General features: G+C 47.8%; 1 protein-coding gene across 1 annotated transcript in view; it reads left to right on the plus strand.

Moving 5' to 3' along the window:
* LOC144730344 (cytoplasmic phosphatidylinositol transfer protein 1-like) overlaps positions 1 to 14,588 on the plus strand; it is a 195,782-nt gene extending 181,194 nt beyond the window's left edge. The window contains exon 9 of the mRNA XM_078611094.1: positions 4,081 to 14,588. Coding sequence (XP_078467220.1) covers positions 4,081 to 4,349 — 269 coding nt within the window. The 3' untranslated portion in view covers positions 4,350 to 14,588. The remainder of the gene's footprint in view (positions 1 to 4,080) is intronic.
* The last annotated feature ends 1,271 nt before the right edge of the window (positions 14,589 to 15,859 follow it).

A 15,859-nucleotide genomic window follows, 5' to 3' on the forward strand; every position in this document is an offset into this window, starting at 1 on the left:
TCTATGAATTGTCACAAGTCATTTCACGGAATTAATTGTTGTTGTTTTGACATTACAGTGAATAGTATGGCCTCTAGTGGCTGCGGGTGTAAAGTGAACACTGCATGCAAACATATATTCTTGATTGTATGTATGCATGTTGAACTTATTTCGTACCATACGTAGCAAATCATGCTAATCGGAGGCGCGGGACTCTTCTCGATGTCTATGCAGCAACTATTGGCTTCCAGCAATTTTATCCCAAAGAAGCGTCGTAGCATATGGGGATGTATTTCGTCTCGGGAAGCATTCACAAAGGACAGAGCGGCAAATTGGAAAACGACAAGCGGAGTAAATATTCAAATGTGGCTGTGAGATCAGTACCCGGCGGGATTCCTCTTGTGTACACACATTATTGGAGACATCTCTGATGTCTGCTTTAATTAGTGAAAGGCAAATACTGTAATCTTCTCACAGAACATTGCTAACCGGGCGAATTGCATTTTCATCGCGGGAGACTTCTTCTTGGTTCTTTCGGTAAAGTCACGTAGAAGGGAAGTAATAAAATAATAAAAATAAAACATAATAAAATCAAATAATTCTCACGACGTTTCGGCTACAACGCAAGCAGCCGTCTTCAGCAGCCGTCTTCAGGACCTGAAGACGGCTGCTTGCGTTGTAGCCGAAACGTCGTGAGAATTATTTGATTTTATTATGTTTTATTTTTATTATTTTATTACTTCCCTTCTACGTGACTTTACCGAAAGAACCAAGAAGATGAATCCCTGCAGTCACGAAAGCTTTAAATCGAAATTTAACCGCGGGAGACTGTTTACAAAGTATAATGGTATCCCATTGGCTGCACAGTTATGCCTGCCAATTGTCGCGGTCGTGGTTGGGAGTGGAATTGTTAGATTCCTCCACAAATCGAGCGATGTTCACAGCCCCTGAGCAAGCGGCGGGGTCTTCGGCATTGTCAAGGGAAGGGTCAGAGCGGTGTTCTTCACGGCAAGGCCCTCGGGGTCACTGGCGGCCCCTGGTGACCTTTAGTGCGGCTCCTGACGTGGGGCCCCCCCGACAATACACGACACCCCTGGCAGGCGGGTGTGGCCACCCTCGCACACTGACGATGTCGTATCGGCGAAAGTGGCCTCCCATCTGAAAATGTGCGAAGAACGCTGGGTTAGATAATTATGATCGATACAGGGCAACCACTTTTAACCTCCACGAAGCGATTTCCATTTCATCCGCCTGAATAGGATGATGGGCTTAGTCAAATACCGACCGGAATATAGACTCGCAGTGTTCCAACCGTGGGTTGAGTGCTGCAGCTCCAAACGAATTGATATGTTCAATGAACACGACTAGAAATTGGATTAACTACATTTTCAGGTTGCTGGGTCCAGGCCTCACTGTCACTGCCATCCCTCTATACACAAAGTAAATTCAAAAGTAAACATCGCATTAATGGTTTGCGTCGTTTGCAAATTGAGCGTGAAATTGCTGCGTGGGCATTCGTTTCACGAGCAGGTATAACAACACACGAACTGGTGAACAAATAATGACGAGATCAGTCATCGTGGAATCCAACAATGGGCGGGTGATGAATTCGCGCTAAAGGTAATTTCAGCCGTTGAGGCAAGGTGACAACGCCAGTCAAAGTTTGTTCTCCCCGTTGCGATTGCACGTCGCTTACGCCTGTTGTTGTTCAACACATCGGCGTTAACAAACAAAAAACACGATGCAGTGCAACCTGAAAACGCGATCTGAGAGCCGGATGGCACCGCCGGGATAACGTTACGAAGTTGTGTGAGATGTGTGTGTGTGGAGTCCGTGGCTTGCCGTCCAAACCCTGGCCCTCGTCATCCGAAGGACACGCCAACCTCTGGGGTTCCTCCGTGACTTCTCTCTTGAAAGGAATCACATTGGGATGAGCGACGGTGATAGAGCAACGTTGAGTCAACATTCGGTTGGAACACGCCAATAAACCAGCATCATTATTAGTGTTACCTTTCGTCAGGAACGCTTTGGCAAGTGGGGCACAAAGCACAACCACCGCTGCTCCTCAAGCTGGCCTCTCTCCTCCTCCTGGTCAATGCCCGTCTCTCGAAGCACACAGGGCAGAATGTCAGTTCTCTGTCACGACTCCAGTCGTTTGGAATTCCCTCCCTCCCCTCACCTCCCCTCCCTCCCTGCCTCCCACCCTTTTGCCCCTCCCCTCTCCTCCCTCCCTCCTCTCCTCCCTATCTACGTGAGTTTACCGAAAGAACCAAGAATATGAATTCCTGCAGTCACGAAAGTTTTATGTCATTTTCAAATTTGACAAAAGTTGGACCCCTGACGCCAGAAAACCGTGGCCGCCTCTTGCAAATGACATCGGGGGATCTTTTACGTCCACTGCGGAGCAGATGGTGCGTGACAGTGTTATTATGCCTATTCTGCCCGCAGTATTAATCGGGGCGGCCACTGGATCTGAACCGCCAACCTCGGCAACAAGCGACGGACGCGTTGCTGCCGTGTCGCGTCACCGCCACGTTATTTATTCTATGTAGGTGTCGAAGCGATAGCGGGCTTTGATTTATTCAGTTCTGTTTATTTATAGCGGTGCGATTCACGCATCTTGCGCGTGCATCAGGGTGTTTGGCCCATGTGTACGATCTTAGCTCGCGTGTCACACGACCGATCCTATAGTTTTCTAGCGCGCTTCAGCATTCTGAAGCTGGTCATTTTGGTTAAGATCGTTAGCTCTGATCAGATCGTGCCATGACCAATCTCACGTCACCGAGTAAGCAAGTGCCACTCTCAAGTTGCCGCCTCTTTCCCAAACGCATTCTCCCTACGTCACTGCACTTCGCAGCACCGTCGTAGGATATTGTTACTGGTAGGGACCACCTGGTTCCACCAGCCCACAGGGGATTATTGTGTCCGCCCGTCCGTCGTGCATCCAAGAATGGGAGGGGTGGGGCTGGGTGGAGAGGGGAGGGTGGGGAGGGGCTGGGTGGGGAGGGTGGGGAGGGGCTGGGTGGGGAGAGTGGAGCTGGGTGGGGCTGGGTGGGGAGGGGCTGGTCACCCCGTGGTTACCTTATAAAACTCAATGTTTAACCTACTCACGCCGGCTTGTGCCCGCCCTCACAGTCGGCCATATTTGCGGAATACACCACGCCGCCGTTGACCCTGGCCATTGACCGAGCAACCCAACGTTCCTACCAGCTCCCTCCGCAGGAATGTGTTTTCGCATCCATTGAGATGAAAGAGTGGCTCATTGAGCTTTCAGTTCCTCCGAACCACAACAAGCCTCGTTGTTTTCTTCGCGATTGCCTCCCCATGCACTGCAGTAAGCCTCTAACGGCACGGCAGTAGACACACGAAGGCATTTCCCATCAATCAATACGGTTGAGTTTAGACCCAGGTCATCACCTCTCCCGGACCGAAAGCAACGAACGCCACTTCGTGGGCAGTCACTAGTCGTCATCCTATAGACGCACTCGGCCTCGTCAAAGGGAATGTGGAATTTCCACCGCTGACTTTTGACTGCCATAGGAGATTGGCAAAGCCTCGTACTCACTCTGGCATGGAGTACCTTTGGCTGTTTTAAATTAATGAAGGTTAAATACGTATGAAAATAAAACAATCGTACACGTACATGTTTTACAGCTAGCGCGCATGTGATTTGCTTTACAGTTTTGATTCATCCCAAGTGTGGGAGGATTGCTGCCTGAGTGAACCTGAGGTCGCTCATCGCCGATATATATGCACAGCCTGTGCACCAATCATCCTCGGTGGGGGTGGGGAGGTGCTGGAGGGGGATTAACCCCCCACCCTCTTGCTGATGGCACAGCGCCCCCACACCCCCACCCCCCTTCTAAATTCTTATAGCAAAGATAGAAAATTAGTCCGTGCCACATTTAGCAGCAGTTGCGGTTTTTCTTCAAAGCGGAACTTGTTTGGAGTTGAACGTTTATTTAACGTTTGTTTAACATTGGCCGCGTCGTGGAAGCCGCAAACCCCATCCCCAACGTCCACCTTTAAACCACAGCCCCCCCCACCGCCCGCTTCAGGGCTGTCGCTAACGCGCCGTTCTCACGCGTGCCCCCCGTGCAGATATGAGCATGGAGGACGTGCGGGAGTACGAGAGGACCACCCAGGCGGCCACCAACCGGAAGATCGGCATCGTGCCTCCGGCCATCTCCATCTGCGACGCGAGCGCCGGCTCTTCCAGCAGCGGGCGGGGGGGCGGCCCCTCCAGCGCCCCCACCACTCCGCTCACGCTGGACGCTCCCGACTTTCTCGGCCTGCCTCGCGACCGTCCCCGGAAAAGCTCCGCTCCGGAAACCCTCACCTTGCCCCAGCTTCGCGAGAAAAACACCTAGCGGGTGGACACGAGACGCCCGCTGGCTTTTTCCTCTCTCTCTCTCTCTTCTCCTGGTCCAGGCGAAGACCCCGGCGAGCTGCGGAGCCGTCGGGGGCTTTTTTTTTTTGCTCTTCGTCATTTTTTTTTTCCTTTTAAAATTCCCTTATCCCTTTCCCCCGCTCGATGCTATTTCTGCTTTGTGCTGCAATCGCTGTTGAGGCATGCTCCTCCGCAAGGAGGACGGGTAGCACCCGGCCAGCCCCGTGTCCCCTTTACGCATCAACCCCTCTCTTCCCCCTCACTCCCCCACTTTTGTAGCCGAGTGCGGGAGGTTGAACGTTGAAACGGTACGTTGCGAGGAGAGCTGTGCAGCCACCCGAGGGGGCGTCGTCTTGCTCGCCCGTGAGAGACCGAGGCTCAAGTGAGGTTTCAGGACTTTGTAGCAAAGCACGAAAGGTCACGTTTAAGATAGGCATTGAGGGAAACGGAATACCGGTAGTCTATCGACGGAAACGTTGGTTGGTGCATGCATGAGAAGAGCACGTAGTGTAGTTTGTTGAAAGCCTAGTTAAGGCTTTTGGACTAGATTCGTCATTTTACACTGGTTTGGTCTAGTCCTTTCTAATCGTGGCCAAGTAACCAAAACCATTTTGAATAATCCTCAAGTGGAGGCTGAGTATTGTCTTGATTGACAAAGAGAAACTAAAGCTTATGTGCATAATGCAAGCATTCTAAGTGTGTTGTACATTGTTGAGTGGCATCCCAAGTGTCCATACTGAGTCATTGTTTCCTTCACGTTAAAAGAAACCCCCTTATGTTTTAAGAGCTCCTCGTCCACTTGTTTTCACGCTTTTTGTGCTCATTGGAAAACGGAACGGGCCCAATATCGGCCACTTGAACGCCACCGCGAGAGAGTTTATTATTTCTTGGAGGACCGCATCACAAAGGGACATTGCTGCTTAGACAACTTGCAGCTCAGCACACGGCAAATGCCTGCGCAGCGCGACTCACGACCTCCTCTTGATACCAAGATCCAGGATGGTCGTGTCTATGCGCCGCTTCTCGGTGGCAGCCCCAACAGTCTGGAACGAAATCCCGTCTGCACATTCGCAGCATCACCTCAATCGCCTCCTTCAAGAGAGACTTAAAAACTCACCTCTACAATCATGCTTTTGAGCGACTCTGAGCTTGGCTCCGCGCCTCTGAGTTGCGGCCACTACGTCTGCAAATTTGCGCGCGTTACAAATTGAACTATTATTATTATTATTGATAACAAATACCCCCCCCCCCCCCGCGCGATGCCCTGTTGCCCGCATATTGCGCTGCCGCTGGCGGACGCTACAATCGCTGCGTCTGGGGTTAGCGGCGAGGTGGCCCTGTTGAATTAACTGCAAGCCATTCAGGACAAAAAAAAAATCCGTGTTAAATATTACAAAACACACGTGCGTGCGTGCTTCGCGTCGCATGCGGCGTGTTAATATTTTTTGCGGAAACGACCAGCAGGGAAAATTGTACCCCACAGAAATGTTGCCTTGATTGATTCTGCGGCTCGGATGATGGACAAGGGAACGGGTGAAGCGAGGAGCGGTTTTTTTTGTCAAAGAATTGTAATTCATCGGCAGCCTCCCGTGGGCCGCTGACCTTTTCTGGAATATTGCGAGTGCTGGCCGATCGGTGTGCTCTAACTGCAAGCCACGGTACAGTGGGTGCCTGCAAAATCCACATGATTGGTGTCCAAAACAGCCATAAACTTCCCCCATTATTATTGCCCTCTCTTGCCATGGATCCACTCAAAATATCATTCTCATTTAATTTGGCTCCAGTTGCCAATGATGGGTCTCTCAAGGTGGATGATTAACCTTGAAATGAGTGCCCGTGACAGGCATGGTTTGGTAGCTCGCTCCGGGCTTATAGTGCTTTGGCGCAGCCTGCATTTACGCGTTCAACATATCTCTCACTTGTAAATTCGTTAACAAGCGTTGATTGCAAATGTCCACCGATTGGCTGACTGTTGAAAAAGAAAAAAATAGGGACTCTGCTCTGGCCCTTGAGGGATGACACCAACGATCAATTTGTGACTCAGTTTAAAGACAAATTACAGTGAAGCGTGCCATCTGTAATGTGCTTGATTATTTGCTTACTGAAGCGAGTTTGAACATTTAGTAGACACGTGTTGATTTAAATACACAGTGCACCACCTACAAAAGAGACCTTCTATAGCTGTGGGGGAAAGTGCTGGTTTGCGAGCACCTATTTAAGCCAAAATTGCCAACAGTCTGGCACTTGTGTCTCCAATGTATACACCGCGTAGGAAACGACATACATTTTAGTGAATGGGGCCGAACAAAAATAGGACAAACGAGGCTTAATGAAGGCAAAATAAACGAGGCAATATAAAACAATAGATTCTTTAATCGCATCACGGCCCATAAGCATGGCAATTCGTCGATTGCCACGGGAGTAAATCATTTTGAAAGGAAGCAGCATGCGATGGCGTCGCCACCGCCGTTGAGTGACACCAGTTGTAGAGTTTTCCCATTTCTTCGTGACACTGACGGGGGCATATACAACATCTCCGTGTTGCTGGTCATATTTTGTGCCACATCACAATGTGGCAAAACTTTACGGCAAGGCCGTGGGTTGTGGGGGCCCATCAATCATTGCTCTTGTGAAAATTCCGACTGGAAAAGACGCGCCCACGTTGTTGGATCGCTGGTTCCGTGGTGGCTTTGCACCCCGTGGCCGGCTGGACTGGCTCAACCAGTAAGCGAGTCAGCCGTTCTCTCTCATTGCTCGTGCACGGTCAGTGGAGCAACCGTGCGTGTGTGTGTGTCTGTGTGTGTGTGTCTGTGCGTGTGTGTGTCTGTGCGTGTTTGAGTCTGTGCGTGCGTGTGTGTGTGTCTGTCTGTGCGTGTGTCTGTGTGTGTGTGTGTGTCTGTGCGTGTGTGTGTCTGTGCGTGTGTGTGTCTGTGCGTGCGTGTGTGTGTCTGTGCGTGCGTGTGTGTGTCTGTGTGTGTGTGTGTCTGTGCGTGTGTGTGTATGTGTGTGTGTGTGTCTGTGCGTGTGTGTGTCTGTGCGTGTGTGTGTCTGTGCGTGCGTGCGTGTGCGTGTCTGTGTGCGTGTGTGTGTCTGTGCGTGTGTGTGTCTGTGCGTGTGTGTGTCTGTGCGTGCGTGTCTGTGTGCGTGTGCGTGTCTGTGTGCGTGTGTCTGTGCGTGTGTGTGTCTGTGCGTCGTGTGTGTGTCTGTGCGTGCGTGTGTGTGTCTGTGCGTGTGTGTGTCTGTGCGTGCGTGTGTGTGTCTGTGCGTGTGTGTGTCTGTGTGCGTGTGTGTGTCTGTGCGTGTGTGTCTGTGCGTGCGTGTGTGTGTCTGTGCGTGTGTCTGTGCGTGCGTGTGTGTGTCTGTGCGTGTGTGTGTCTGTGCGTGTGTGTGTCTGTGCGTGTGTGTGTCTGTGCGTGTGTGTGTCTGTGCGTGTGTGTGTCTGTGCGTGTGTGTGTCTGTGCGTGTGTGTGTGTCTGTGCGTGTGCACGGATAAACGCGAGGGGCGGTCGAAAAGTTTTGGAAGACAGGACGGGAGGAAGTGTAATGATAAATAACTCAGGCGCATTATTATAATTGAACCTCGCGGTTCAACCTCGCGGTTCAATTATCCAATAGAGCAAAGGCTGGTGTGAATATTTCCCGTTGTGAACTCGTTTATTTATTTTCAGTTGAATAAGGGTAAAATAAAACGTAAAAATAGGGTGTCAATACAAGATTAATGTTGGTTTGGCAAGACCTTTAGTTTCGTGTTGCAAAAAACACTTTTCGACCACCCGTGGGCATGTGTATACACGTGGACTGTATACACACACTCGCTCTGACCTCAGCTCATTCGCTAACATTTACTGTGTGTATAGTGGTACAGGATGTTATTCTATGTAAATGCACAGCGGAGTATAACGTGTTAAGGTGAAAAGCCTTGCTCTAGCCACTGCTAGATGGCATCCTGCCCGAGCCGTAACCATATCTCGCAATGTAACGGTCCATTTGTCTCCCACGCACGGGGTAATTTCACGGCTCCATCTCTGCAGTGTGCAGGTGCCCTGTCTGGCGTTTCGTTTTGACTGCCTCTCCGTCATTCTATCTGACATTGCACAAAATGCAGCGATTGCATGAATAACGCACGACACGATAATAATAATAATACTGGCGTGGTGATCAATACAGGAGACATTGAGATTATACATCGTATCTCAATGAAAACGTGTGCAGATTCATTCTGTTAAACAGAGGTCGGAGTGTGTTTAGATCGCACAGTCTTGAAGATGCGATATCCCCATGGAAAATTTAAAACGCGGCTCAAAGGCCCATCGATCAGTCAGTACCGGATGCATTGAGCTAAATTAGCATGACCTCTCTGGGTTGGAAATGGGATTTGGCAATTCAACCAGAAAGTAGAGTGCAATGTCTTGTTCTAGTTGATGTAATTTTGGTTGAGCCCCATTGGATTTCCCCTGGGATTTAAATGTCGCTGGTGGTGCCCCATATAGTACGACTGTTCCAACTCCCTTAAACAGTCTGGCACAACTAGCGTGACTTCGCGAAGGCCATGAATCTTGGCTTCCACTTTTGATTAGCAAAACAAGCAAGTGCCTGCGCTTTCCCCTGGTGCACCCTGTAAGGACGCGGCCAATAAAGCGAGTGGAATGATTGATGGTGCTCCACTCGCTTCCTTCCCCGTCCGATGCATTTGGCCCTCCGTACAGCACACGCGGGCGGAGGCAAGTTGCGCAGCCACAAATTTTGCTAATTAAAGCTCAGCTTAATTACCGGCGTTGTGTGTGGGTGTTTTTTTATCTTATCTATTTTTTGGCACGTAGAGCCACACATATTTTGCAGGCGTGAGGTGGCTGATGATCCGAGTAAGTTTGGGAATCCAATAATGTCTTCGCACCTGTTCTTCTCATAGGTTAGGGCAGGGTTATCTCTCAAACTTTTCCTGGCCCACCACAGTGCATCTTTCCAATTCTACTACCAATTTACCTCCATTAAAATTCACATTCATTATTCAATAACTGTTGTTCATGGTTTTGGCATCATGCACAATTATGGCTGGTTACTCTTTTTGTACACATTTCTGCGTATTATTTTAAACTTATTCTTCTGGTCAACACAGATTTTCTGTTATGATGGTGGCTTTTCTCATAATTTACAGATTTGAACGTTCAGTGGTTCCAAACGACACATACCTGATGATTGCCAAACACGTCCCACGTAGCGTTGATAAATTAAGACACCCTCTGTGTGTGTGTGCGTGGGTGTGTTTCCCGCTCACGGCCAACACCAGTGACGATTATCAGCACCGGCCCTGGGCCTCCCCCAGGTCGACTCAGCCTCAAATGAGTACCTGGTGTGGTGTGTCAAATATCGCCACTGGGGAGACAAAGGCGGCCGGGCGTGGTGTTGGCCACCCACCCCTTCGTGTGCCGTGCCGGCCTTCATAGGTGCTCGTTAACAGCACTTGCCCCAACAATCTGTGAAGGTTATAAGGGGGATTTTTGTCTTTGTGTTAATTGAGACATGTCGAGAGCTCATTCTGATCAACTTTGACATCTCGAGCGTGTATGTGTGCCATACGGAGTGGTGGCGCAGCGATTAGTGCTCGCCGCTCCAAACCCGGTCGCCTTGAGTTCGATTCACGCGAAAATTCTCGTGACCAAATTCTAAACCGGTCCTGGGCCTCCCCATAGGTCGACTGAGCCTTAAATAAGTACCTGGTGCACTAAGCATCAGCTCTGGGGAGACAAATGCAGCCAGGTGTGGTCATGGCCACACCACCACCCCCTGCATGAGTCGTGCCGGCCTTGATAGGTGCTCGCTAACAGCACTTGCCCCAACAGTCTGCAATGTCTATATGGGGGATCTTTTTCTTTGTTTGTCTCCTAGCTGATATAGAGAGGTACATGCTCATGGATAAGCACTCTCGCTCTACGTGGGTCTGTTTAGCAATCATGTGGCATGTGCAGCGTGCAACGACCGAAATGGATCTTGAGAATGAGAGTTTGAGTAACTGCATTCGAGGGTGAAAGCACTGGCAGTTGAACTACAGTATATGAATCAGTACGACAGTAGTTTGGTATTTCTCCTATTTCATGTATACTGTATACTTAAACGCAATTTCTTTACTCCCTTACTGCTGTTATATAAAGCCAACTATTAGTTATTGATGAGTTTCATTTTGCAAGTTGAGTATTAACCAATCGATTCAACGAGATGGCTTTAAGTTGCCTTTATCTGCGAGGTATGTTTTCCCAATTACAGAGGTACCTTAGTCTATTTTAAATGTTCAATGTCACTTATCAACTGATGGGTTTACAGTGCAATGCATTGATCTGTGTGTGTGTGAGTGCAAGTGTTTATTCCCCTTGCTCTGTATTGACACATGGACTTGGATGATGATCGTTTTCACACTAGTCTATCGATAGTGACTTACGTATAAGCGGTGAGCCATCTCTTCGGGAGTTGCGCTGTTTGTTTTCGATTCACAGTTCTGCCGAGGCCGGGTTGGGAAGGGTTAAGCGGTTTTTAATCTTGCGAGCTACATTGCCGCAACGTATCGCTATCGATCTGATTTTTGCGTTGGCATGGCAAGGTAGGGAGCAACAGCAACAACAGAAAAGAGAAATTTGACAGCTGACTCGTCATATTAAAAACGTAGCCTCCCTCGCTCCCATCAGGCTGGGATCGAATCTGAGACCAAACCCTTCCACTCCGATTGTAAATGCTGGCATGGTTTTTTTTTACCCCCCCCCTCTCCTCAAACTCTCCTCTGTTTTGACGAATATTGATCACGATCCGCTGGGTTGCCTGTGATGCAGCCCTGTGCCGAGAGAATCACTGCTGCAAAATATTCAGGTCAGGTAACTGCGTGTGGTTTTTATTTATAGTAATATACGCCTCCGAGCTGGTATACAATTAGTTCACCGCAGCGGCACGGTGGCGAGATGTTAATTACCTCGCCTGGTATACAGGAGGTCGTGGGTTCGATGCCGACCCTGACACCTGCTGTATATTTGGAGTTTGCGTGTCTTTCTGCCCGTGGTTGCCTGGATTTATCTCCGGGTCCTCCGGTTCCCCCCCCATTTAGAAACACGCGTTTAGAATATTTGGCTGCTATGCATTTCCACGTCATAAGCCGCTTTGTTGAGCTATCATATGTGAACAGGCCACTTCTGAAAAAGAGCTATATAGCTAAGTGGGCTTTACTTCGTAAAATAAAATAAAGTTTCATTTTAACTCTACGTCCCATTTAGTGTTGCCACCTACCCTAAGTTTCCCAGGATCGTTCCTTTTTTGAGGTAGTAGCTGTCCTGGGGAATCAGTCGTCCTGTGTAAAAGAAAAGTCCCTGTTATTGTCATTTGGGCATCACAATATTAACGACACGCTGTTTAAAACAATGCATTTACAAGTAGTTCTCCCTTCGTCTCATATGTCCTGGCTTTTTGTAGCTCAGAGGTGGGAACCCTCCCTCCATAATGAAAAACAAAGTGCCTCCTTGCTCAAACACATTTTCTATACTCTTTGGTTTTTTCGGTAAAGTCACGTAGATAAAAAATAAAATTAAAATTTTTTTTTTTTTTTTTTTTTTACCGACGTGACTTTACCGAAAAAACCAAAGAGTATGGACTCGTGCAGTCACGAAAACTTCAAATCTAGAACACATTTTCTCTGGACTAATTTCTTTTGGCAGCCCTAAACCGGTTAGGGAAATGTCGACATTGTCAGAGCTGGGCCATCCTATTTCGATCATAACACTACCGTTGACTTCCCACACGAAGTCATACTTATTTTATCGAGCCAGGAAGGAGGGATAATAATGGGCTGAATCGATCCTGATCGGGGAATTGAACTCTTGACTTTCCAACTGTGAGCAGAGCCGCCACTCAGTCTGCGTGACTATGGATATTTCTGTCCGTTCAAGAGAATAAAGCAGTTGCACAGAAATACATCGTGTAACAAAAAAAAAACTTTGTGTGTCTATTAAAAGTTCAGAATTGCCACAAAATTGCAAAAGTGAGCTCGTTCAAAGTAAAAATATTGCCTGCCTTGCCACAGATTGAAAAACAACTTATCTTAGATGCGATCGTGCCACTCGCCGAATGAGAAAGAACAAGAAACCCCAGATTCCCCCATCATCCTCACCTCTAAACATGCAAACATTGCAGAAATTTGCATCCGTACTAAGGGGAGTTGCTAGTTTCACGCTCGCGATCGAGAAATGTCAGCAAAACCGTGTCTTTGCCAAAAAGAATTAGCAATATTTGGGACAAAATTAATAAATTGGTCGAATATGTTTTTGAATAATTAAGTAATTTGTTATTATACATGTACACGCATACAAATTATTACCACTCCTGACTGTTATAAAGTTTGGGTTTATATGGAAAATGTCAACAATTGTATTTAATAATAAAAAATGTCTCATTTTAGTTTTTTATTGGCAGTCTGCCATAAATTGCGTGATTAAAATAGGTGTAACTTTAGAGTGTGGTCATAAATAAATGTGTAACAGATGTTTTAATAAGGGACAATTACCACACCTATTTTCCCGTGTTAAACACATTGATTTCTAAGTATTGGATGGGACATCAAAGCAAACGAATGGCAAGCGGCCAATCCCATGAGTTGGTGACCGCATGGGTTTTTTTTGACAAATCGCAGCGCTCGATCGGAATGTACTCGATCAAATCTCAGTTTCCCCGTAACGTGACAACGATTGGCTGAAAAAGGATCAGGTGAGGTGTGTGTGTGTGTGCAAACGTTGAAACAAAGAGGCTGGGAGCTCTGCTTTATTTTTGCTTCGAAGTGCGCAGGAAAGTTTGCGCGCGCAACCGGCCACTGAACTTTTGCACTTGTGAGTTGAATTACCCCGTTACCTTTGAGCGATTAAAATAATGTGGCGCTCGCCACTTTCCCAATGACACCATTCTCTGCAGGACATGCACACGTGTTGAGGCCCCATGTCAAAGGGCAGGGGTGGCTCTTGACTTGTTTCGAATTGAAAGTATTACCTTGCTGGTTTCCGGATTTAAGAAAGACATAAGGGGCGAGTGAGGTTTATCGCGATTGTTTTTTTGTTTCGTATCTTGGACGCGGGTTGCGCTGAAGCTTGTACTAATCTGCTTCTCAGCGTCCTGGCTTACTGTTGTTACATTGGCTATCATTACCATCATCATTGTAGCGGAGATATTGAGGATGGTGTACGTACAGAAGGGGAGCGGTGGTGCAGCGGTTAGCGCGCTGCACTAAGAACCCAGTGACCCGAGTTCGATTCCCTCTCGCGGCCAACACCAGTGACGATTATCTGAACCGGTCCTGGACCTCCCCTAGGTCGACTCGACCTCAAATGAGTACCTGGTGCGGTGTGTAAATATCGCCACTGGGGAGACAAAGGCGGCCGGGCGTGGTGTTGGCCACCCACCCCCTCGTGTGCCGTGCCGGCCTTCATAGGTGCTCGCTAACAGCACTTGCCCCAACAGTCTGTTAAGGCTATATGTGGGAATCTTTGTCTTTGTACATAGAGAAGTTAAACAAATATTGGAATGTGTTTTATTTGATGGCAGCGGTTTCTTATCTGTAGAGGACCAACGCGTTGGGATGATGTTTTACCGTTACATCTTATTAAAGGTCTTCAAATTGAATTGAGGGACACACACACAGACACGGTACTTAATAATAGTGTTAAGGTGTTTGGAGTAATGCTTCAGTGTTACTTGTTTTGTTACTTTATCCCTTAAATGGAAGGTTAATAACGGAGGTTTTAGCTCTTTAGAGGTGGGTGAGATGCATCTTTGCATGCCCTAGTACAGATACAAGTTTGCATGAATATCTTTAGGTCATCGTTTGAGACGTGGTAAACCAACGTCATTGCACCTCATATATGTAAATAGTGTAATCGTTATTTTGTTAAAGGGGGGGGGGGAGGGGGGTTCATAGTTCGGTTACGCCATGGTACTATTTAACGGGGACGGCTACATGGTGGACTGTATATAAGAGCATTTCGGTGTAAATGTAAATACGGTATTTTGAAAACCTACGGCATTTTATGGTACATTCAGACGTGACACTCGACCCAAGTGAACCAAAGTAGGTGGAAAAGAAAAAAAGATAGAATCTCTGAAAAAAGTTTTACAAAATTTAAACAAACCCAGTTTTGTGTTTTCAATATTGTAAACCGTATGTCTTATATACTGTGAATAAAATTTACACGTTATGCTATCTTGTGTGGCGTAATTCTTGAAGGAGATATGTGATTGTAACAGGGGGAGTGAAACTAATTGTGGTTGGACACGATCTGCGTAGGTTTTCGCGGTTACAATGTGCCGCGGCTACTTGGGCACGATGTCCGACGTTTCGCTGCACATGCTGGGAGCTTTTTCAGCAAGTAAGGGTTGTGGTGGGTTTTAATGACACATTTTATATATTTACGCAATCTAACCATGGATGATATTGGTCGCGAAAGCCTCCTACGTGTTAAACAGGTTTCCAATAATTGTCGACCCCACAAAAAATGTCACTCCCCCTCCCAAAAAAATATTTTGCAGGCAGGGTGCCTACACACCCTACATACAATAGTCAGTAGTATCTGCACACCAAGGCCCCCCCAATATATTGCTATAAAATAGATTTCTATTTATATGATTGTGGTTATGGTTGTACTTTATTAATCCCTAATCTCTGCCATTACATACAATAAAACAAGAAAAGGTAAAAAAGAACAAAAACAGAGCAATGTAATACAATACACTATTAGACATTATTAGAAAAAATAAAATCAAAAAGTCCATCCTGTGTGTTAGTGAATTTTTTTCATATTTTAGGCAGGAAATTCGTTTTAAAAAAAAAATTCTGGGGGAGGGGACCCCCAGACCCCGTGAAAGATTTGCCCCCCCCCCCCCCCAATGTTGACTCCATGGCTACGGCCTTGCTGCACACCAGCTTTGGGGGTGGAGGGAGAGGACATCAGTGGGGGCGACGGGGCGAGGTGCTAATCACCGAGAAGCCCTGAGCAGGAGGTGCGTTTTAATTTCACGAGCCCTGGGCGGAGGTGGTGGAGGCTTTGCACGACGACGTCACCCAGGGTGAGTCGTTGAAGGCGCGGGAGGTCGCGGGTCTCGCAAGCGAGGACAGGTCTCGGGTCAACACACGGGCGTGTCGGGGATGGCAGCGTGGAGGGTGCGCGCGATTTTAACCACCTCGCCGGGTACACAGGAGGTTGTGGCTTCGATCCCGATCCCGACTTTCGGAGTTTGCATGCCTCTTCTCCCGGGGTTTTCCCTCCACATTTATCAACACGCGTTTAGAGTGTTTGGCTGCTATAAATATCCACGTGATGAGCCACTTCGTTGAGCTGTCATTTGTGGCCAGGTCGCTTCTGAAAAAGAGCAACATAACTCAATGGGCCTTACCTGGTAAAATAAAAAAAATTGTTTACAGTTTACAAGTGTTATATAGTGTTCGTTGAACTTCTTTCGCACCGTACGTAGCTA

The sequence above is a fragment of the Lampetra planeri genome, chromosome 35 (assembly GCF_965212315.1).
Source record: "Lampetra planeri chromosome 35, kcLamPlan1.2.h2, whole genome shotgun sequence".
Lineage (NCBI taxonomy): Eukaryota > Metazoa > Chordata > Hyperoartia > Petromyzontiformes > Petromyzontidae > Lampetra > Lampetra planeri.